The 8,442-nt window shown below is 29.7% G+C and overlaps 2 protein-coding genes across 3 annotated transcripts; both read left to right on the plus strand.

The window, feature by feature from the left end:
- Positions 1–817: 817 nt before the first annotated feature.
- Positions 818–3,265, plus strand: LOC124497128 (alpha-(1,6)-fucosyltransferase-like). Of its 2 annotated transcripts, XM_075732931.1 has the most exons (3): positions 1,003–1,006; positions 1,064–2,824; positions 2,996–3,265. In XM_075732931.1, the coding sequence occupies exons 2-3, from the start codon at positions 1,343–1,345 to the stop codon at positions 3,263–3,265; spliced, it is 1,752 nt and encodes a 583-aa protein (XP_075589046.1). In that variant the 5' UTR covers positions 1,003–1,006; positions 1,064–1,342. The 2 variants fall into 2 exon arrangements, with proteins under 2 accessions (XP_046916692.2, XP_075589046.1); XM_047060736.2 differs by having other exon boundaries at positions 818–2,824.
- A 153-nt stretch (positions 3,266–3,418) lies between these two features.
- Blos2 (biogenesis of lysosome-related organelles complex 1 subunit 2) lies at positions 3,419–8,111 on the plus strand. Its single transcript, XM_047060737.2, has 3 exons — positions 3,419–3,748; positions 3,878–4,102; positions 7,454–8,111. The coding sequence occupies exons 1-3, from the start codon at positions 3,547–3,549 to the stop codon at positions 7,513–7,515; spliced, it is 489 nt and encodes a 162-aa protein (XP_046916693.2). The 5' UTR covers positions 3,419–3,546; the 3' UTR covers positions 7,516–8,111.
- Positions 8,112–8,442: the final 331 nt, after the last annotated feature.

Genomic DNA, 8,442 nt, shown 5'->3' on the forward strand with positions numbered 1-8,442 from the left:
CTTTTTATTTTATATTGAGATTTTTCTGTTTTTTTTCGGAAGGGGCAAAAACAACGGAATGAATGAATGAATGAAAAGAAAAGAAAGGAAATTCATTGCATATGTTTGTGTGTTGTTTTTTTTCCAGTATCCTACCTCGTTGATGGTCGTTGTCGTTTTTTTTTCGCTGTTGTCGTCTCCAAACTTTCGACAATAATGTTTGTTTAAAAAAAAAAACACAAGAAACGAAACGAAATGAAATGCAAAGAAAATCAATGAAAGATGCATTTATGCAATCATCAATTGTTGCTAAATAAAAAAAGCTAACTAACTAATCCAATTCCAATTTCAATTCATTCCAAATATACGGATTCAATTCATTCATTTATTTTGGTTTGTCTTTTGTTCAGTGTGCGGTTGTCATTGATGTTTTTTTTTCTTCATGGTTCTTTCTCTCTCTCTCTCTCTCTCACACACACACACACAATCCAGTGTGTTTGGCATAATCAATTTCCTGTTCCTGAAATTTCCCGTTTCAGTTTTGTTTTTGTTTTTTGTTTTCATTTTATATTTATATTATTGATATTAATCTTCAAGTGTTTTTCATTTTCATTTAGAATCCTCTATGTGAGGAAATTCCAATTTTTTTTTCATTTGTTCAGTTTGTGTGTAAGCAGAACAGAAAAAAATAGAATCAAAAAAAAAAAAAAAAAAAAATTCGAACGAAATTTCCAAAAAAAAAATTTTTTTTTTTTGATTAAAATTAATTCGTTGTTGTTGTTGTTGTTGTGCTCATTATATGAACAGAGCGAGTATATGAACAAATCACATTTGATAAATAAACAAAAAAAAAATGAAAATGAAAACCAGATCCAACAAACAAAATCAAACACGTTCATTTATTGTGGATAGATTGTGGTCAAATAATAATAATGACCATTATCAACATAATAATAATAATCACCATCATCATCAATATTGTTATGGACATCGTTTTTATATGGCAATAATATTTACCAATCTATTAGTATGTACAATTGTATATTATGTAACAATTACATCAATATGTCGTATCGATAATCAGTCATCATCATTACAGCAACGATCATCAAAATTTAAACATTTTGTATTTGATCATCATCCATTTTATGGCCACCAACAACAACAACAACAGCAACAACATCATAAATCGTATGACGATGACCAACGTCCACTATTATCAAATTATGTACAAATTTCTGGCTATTTGAAAACAAATCTAGATGTTCTTTATGATTATTACAATGAAAATCGAATACATCAACATCAAAAACAGTCACAGCAATCACTAAATTATTATGATCAAAGTTCCAAAATAAAAAAAATGATGATTATAGATGAAAATTTTCTAACCGAATGGTATCGTTTGATGTATGCATTGATTGAACGATTGGATGATGTTGATGAAAATGATATAAAACATTTACGATGGCAACGACAAAACAAATTGAAAAATTTAATCTGGACGAAAATTGATCAATTACAAAATCCAAAGAAACATTTGATAAAAATGGATGCCAATACCAGCAGCAGCAGCAGCAACAACAACAACAACAATAGTATAAATCATCATCATCATGAAATCAAACATAACAACGATTTCGACAACAACAACAACAACAATAACAGAGAAAAGCAATCATTGCCTCATGAAACAACAACAACAAACAATTGTAAATCGATAAACAAGATTGTTTGTGATGCATATAAATCTTGTGGATTTGGTTGTTTTGTGCACCATATGGCCTATTGTTTGATTGCTGCATTGGCATTGAACAGGACACTAATTCTATATCCAAGTATAGAAAATTTTGACTTTAGTGATGAAATTAGTTCATCAAGTAAAAACAACCACTATTACCAACGATTATTCAAGTCATTCAAATCGATCAATTCAATTTGTGATATTAATAGTAGTGACGGTGGTGGTGGTGGTGATGGTGGACCACAACAACAAAAATCACCATCAAATGATTGGATGTCGAATGCAGTAAACATTAATGATGTAATCAATCACAAACAAAATCAGAAACTAAAAACAATTGATAGAAACAATAATAATGATGATGATGATGACAACATTGAATTGATCTATTTACCCATAATTGAAAATTTAGACAATCGTGCAAAGTTTCGTCCAATGGCTATACCAGAACAATTACGTAAACATCTGGAACAATTGACTCGTATGCCTTTTGTTGTATTTTTAGGTTCAATTATAAGTTATATAATGCGTTTGAATGATGAATTTGAACGAAAATTCCTTCAATATCGTCAACGAATTAAATTCCGTATTAATGATGATGACAATGATGATGATGAAATATTTATCGGAATACATGTACGTCGTACAGATAAATTATTCGGTGAAGGTGAATATTATCCATTAAGTGATTATATGAAAATTGTTCAAAGAATTTATGACCGTATCGATATACAAGATGCTATGATGATGATGGAAAAAAATAAAAAAATTAAGAAACGTGAACGTAAAATTTATCTAGCCACTGATGATATTACCGTTTGGCAAAATGAAGTACCACAATATATAAAACAGGGTTATCGATTTTATGGTGATTCACAGATAACTAAATCTGCATCACCAGGTCAACGTAATACAGCCGAATCATTCGATGGTTTCATTATGGATGTATTATCATTAAGCTATACTGATTATCTAGTCTGTACATTTAGTTCACAAGTTTGTCGATTAGCATATGAATTGATGCAAGTACAACGAACAAATGGTCGTGATATGTCCACAAATTTTTATTCACTTGATGATGTCTATTATTTTGGTGGTCAGGTATTTATTATTATTATCATATCATCGTGTGTGTATAGATTTGAAGGAAATTTTCTGATTTTATCGAAAGATATCATCATTATCAGCATCATCTTCACCACTATCCAATATTTACATTGTAAAAATAGCCAAGCTTTTGTTTTTCTTTATTTATTGTTTTTGCATTTATAGATTTCACATCGACTTGAATCGATAATGGCCAATCATCATCCACCACCATACGTTCATAATGGCAATAATGATAAGATCAACAATAGCCAAAAACAACATAAATTCAATGTTGGTGACAGTTTAGGTATTGAAAAAAATTTACATAATGGCTATTATTTAGGTGATCTTTATGAAACAAAAATCCAACGACTATTAGATCGTTCACTTGCATATCCAATATTCAAAGTGATTGAAAAAATTGATTCAACATCATTTAAAGCTTTTGAATAAATTATCAAATTTTTTTTTTTTTTTTGGTTGTGAAAAATTCTTTGCCAAATTGTTTCCAATGATCGATAAAAGATGGCGCGTTTGCTGAATTTGATGGATTCTTAAATTATCATCATATTGTGTTCTTGTTTGTTTACTCTCTCTCTCTCTCTCACACACACACACACACACACACACACATTGGATTGAATTTATTTATTTTCAATTTCGGTGCCAAAATTTTGTCCCAGATTCTATGATTCACATTTTTTTTGTTCTCTGTATATTTCATCATTTCCATAATGAATCAACACGAAAAAGAAACAAATGTAAATGATCAACAACAACAAGAACAAGAACAACAGCAGCAGCAGCAACAACCACCTATCGATGTTGGTATTGAAGCTACAACATTACCATTATATGATTCCAAAAGTCAGCTAATTAATTGTAGTGAAGAATTGTTTGGAAATATTAAAAACTATATTACATCCGAAATTGAATGTAAGCATCCTACGGTTGTTGTTCTGATTTCTTCAAAGAAACGAAATCTATGTGTTTGTGATTGCACGACAAATAATGATGATGTTTCATACACGATCTAAATTTCATTTTTTTTTCTTTCTTAAATAGTGACATTAGAAGATTATAAACTATTGGAAACAATGAACAATTTTACAATGGAAAAATTTCAAGGAATGACCCAGATTGCCCAACAAATACAGGAAGAAAATCGTGATTTAAATGATCGATATAGGAAACTATTACCGAAATTGGAGATAATTGATAAATTAGATCGTAAAGTTACCAGATTGGAAAAGATGGCCTATGCAATTGATGCCTATTCAAAACGATTAGGTATGTTTTTTTTCAATCCCATGTTACATATACATTTCTTCAACATCATCATATGTGAATTGATGATTGCCAATCAACATGGTTGGCAATCATCAATCAATCGATTTTATGAATCATCATCACCACCAGAACATTGGTAGCACAAGAAATTAATCAATTTTTTTCTGATAAATTTACATATTTTTTGTTGCATGTACACACACACATTCAAACACGCGCGTCTAACATTTTAATTTCTGTGAAAATTATTCCGTTCAAGGAAAACTTTCACTTTGGATTCGTCCATATCATCATCATCATATATGATATGTCGCCTTCATCTTGATCATCTTTGAAGCATATAGAATCCTCAATTCATAATAACATACGATTTCGAAGGTTTTAAAGAGAAAAGTTTTGTATGCAGAAATGAAAATTCATGTATGTATGGTAAAAGGCAATATGGTAAAAATTAGCATGATAAGAAGCAGTTTACAACCAATTACAATAATGTGTGTGTGTGTGTGTGTGTGTGTGTGTGTAATATAAGAATAGAAAAGCTAAATGGAAAAATTCAAATTTCAACTAAAAATATCCATTTTTACTACTGAACAGTAATAATGAATGAATATTCTGACATGAAAACCCGCGCGCACATACACACACGCACAAGCATTGAATTAAGTGTGGTGGTTCAGTCGGATCATTTGGATCAGACATTTTTCAAAAAATTTCTGGAATGAATAAAATGACAAAAAAAAATAAGACAGAAAAAAAATGTGTGAAAATGTTTAATGCCACACATTTATAATACTAATACGTGATGACATGTAAAAGAATTATTATCGAATGGAATCGACTTTTTAGCTATAGAACATATATATAGATGAATATATTTCTTAATTCTTGGAAAATTCTTAGCAATGAATTGTGAATGAAAATGAAAATGCTTAGGTCAGATAAAAGTTCACATCATCATCATCATCATCATACATAACCGCGTATGGTGTGTGTGTGTGTGTGTGTAATTGATGCCACAAAATTTTTCGAGTAAATAAGATAGATTGAGTGAACGAATGAGTGATATGGATTCAAAAAGTTTTTTTCTTCCCAATCCCCCTCCTCTCTCCAGAAACAACAGCAGCGCTACATTAGCTATTTTTGTTTTTTTTTTATTCTAAAAAGAATAAAAAAAAACAATTGCGTCAAAGGGGGGAATCATTGGGGAGCAAAAACAAATTTGAATTTGAATCTTGAATGAATGATGAGAAAAGAGAGAAGGAGGCTTTAAGGGCTGAAGGCGAAATAGTTGGGAGGTTAGTGATGAGAATATTCTTAGGAGATAGAGAGAGAGAGGCATGGAGGTGACGATTCTTTATGTGTTGATTATGATGATGATGATGGTGATGGCAACGGCGGTGATAGCTGAGTTTATTTTTATTTATTTATTTATTTTTTTTCTTCATTCATATTCTTAGGAAAATCTTTGAAAGATTTTCAATGATTGTTAATACATACACACACATACACCATACTAAAACAGGAATCGTATAGCTTATTTGACATAGTTATTGGCATTGTCGTCGATGGATGGATATTATATTCACACACACACACACACACACACACACACATCCATATCCATCGCTTTCGTAATCTTCTGTGTGTGTGTGTGTTTGAAAAATTAAGAGAGAAAAACCTTACACGGCATGCCAAAAACATCTATTCGATACGCCCATCAAAAATGAGGAGTTTCAGACGATGTCATCATCATCGTAGTCGTCGTCGTCGTCGTTGTTGTTGTTTGTCTTCATCACATTTTCTTTTACACATAGAAGAAGACGAAACAAAGTTATTAGCCGGATAATTTTTTATTTTCAACACAAGCAAAAAAAAAACGAAACGAAACCCGATTACGTTTTGGTTTTCACGTTGCCATTGCCAATTGATTGATGACATTATCCACAACAACATTATCATACACACACACACACACGCACACACCCCCTTTAACTTTAATTATTGACTTTTTTTCTCTTTTTATTTTTTTTCATGAAAATTCTATTCTCGCATGTCATTAGCCCATCACCATCACCATATTCAAATGCGAATGGACTTGAGATTCTTAAACTTTGAGAAAAGACATCATAGTCTCGTCTCACTGTTCGATAATTCTGGTTGAATGATTGATAGTGAAAAAGAAAATTTTCAATTTAACAAAATTAAAAATTCATTTGAATTTGAATTTTTCTCTTTGACAAATCAAGTTAAGTTGAATCAGATTTTTATTCAGATTTGGTTTTTCGAAACAGATAGAAATTAACATGACCAAAAAAAAAATTGGGTCACTCTTTTTTTTTCTCGGTAAATACGGAAATGGAAATTCCATTTTTCAACAATTTGTTGAATCATAATAATGGTGATGAATTTGATTTTGGTTCCAAAACAAACAAACAAACAAACAATTTGGTGATGGTAAAATATTATTTACACATTCGTGCTTGTCTAGTCTTGCGCAAGAATTTCGGTCGTACGTGTCGTTTGTTTTGTTTGTTTTTTTCATTCATTTTTTTTCACTTGTGTCTGACCAATTTCAATTAATCAAATGAATAGCATGATGATAGGTACTATACCTGTGAACAAAACAAAAAAAAATTATCATTTTATGGTTGATGTTCATAATTTACCATTATTCAAAACAAACCAAAAAAATAATAACGAAAACAAGCAACATTCAATGGTAATAATCATTGTTCATTTTTTTTTTGTCTTTTATTCACTCATTTTGCCGTAGTCTTGTCATAATTAATTACTTTTTTTTCCTGTGTGTGTGTGTGTGTGTTTGCAATTGCCGAATCCAAAAAAAAAAAATGTTTTTCTTTTTCTAGCTTTTGAATATACCATATATACAAACACGCACATTTTCGGATGATTAACACTTAGTTTTTTTTCCAAATTCATTCACTTTTTTTTGTTAGAATAAAATAACCGCAGAGCGAGAGAGAGAAAATATGAATTTTTTTTTTTGGATGAATTATAAATGTGTTGTTTATACATGTTCAATTTATATACGAATTATTCATTCATTCATTTATCATGAAAATAATTGTTTACCATTTATTTCTATACACATTCTATATTCATTCGTTTGTTTGTTTTCTGGCCAAATAACTAATAATAATTTTCATTTTTATATTTCATTTTTTTTGCAACATTTTCATTTTTCTTTCTTCGTTCGTTTACCATCATCATCATCATCATCATCATCATCACCATCACCACCACCATTTCAAATGCAATATGAAAATGACGGAACAAATCGTCTGGAACATAATAACAACAAATGATGAATTTTTTTTTTGTTTCTTGTAGAGAAACAATATAAATTATTGGAAAAAGGGTTAAACGATCATCAGCCTCATCAACAACAATAACAATAATCAAAATTAGCTAAATCAGCAACAACAATAAGAATCAACAAATCAATCATCAAGTGATTGACATATGGTTGATAAAATTCATCGATGAATCACACGCACACCCATACAGACACATTATGTAGACAACAAACAAACAAAAATGATTCATCAAAATGATTGGATTTGGATTTTTGCAGAATATTCAAAAATAAAAGAAGAAAAAAAAGAATTTCAACCCGTTTGGATCATCATCGTAGTACATTGTTACCGGAATTTTTTTTTGCCACCATCAATTTGATTTATATTTATTTGATGGTAATTGTAAAATTAACAAAAACAAAAAAAAAATTTCAAATTCTTTTTTGTTTATTTTATTTTCATTTGATTATATGTTCTTCTTGTTAATAATAACTAAATGAATATATTCCAATTTGAATGGTGATGATCAGAAAATTGTTTTCCATTCGATTCTGGAAAATTCATTCAGGTCAATATCATGGTGTGAATTTTAGTTATTCTGTTGAAATTTTTTTTTCAAAATTAAATGAAATCCCACTCTCTCTTGCCTAAAAAAAAGCCGCATCATCATCATGATGTAAAATTTTAGCTAATTAATTTTTGTTGTTGTTGTTGTTGTTTATATTCACAAATGCCGATTTAATTACATCATCATCATCATCATTGGAAATTCATAATATAAAACAAATCAGAATGTTCATCCAATTTCCATTTTGGATTTTTGTTTTCATTTACTCATGGTACACAATTGGCCATCAATAAGAAAGAGAAAATCTTGACAGAAAACATGGAATAATATAATAAATAATGTTTACATTTTTTTCTCTCTCTCTCTCTCTTTTACCACGTAATGTCTGTCATGAAGTAAAAAAAATTTCCACACACTAATTCAATCACAAATTGATTCACATTCATTATACACTG

This window comes from Dermatophagoides farinae, chromosome 7 (genome assembly GCF_024713945.1).
Source record: "Dermatophagoides farinae isolate YC_2012a chromosome 7, ASM2471394v1, whole genome shotgun sequence".
Lineage (NCBI taxonomy): Eukaryota > Metazoa > Arthropoda > Arachnida > Sarcoptiformes > Pyroglyphidae > Dermatophagoides > Dermatophagoides farinae.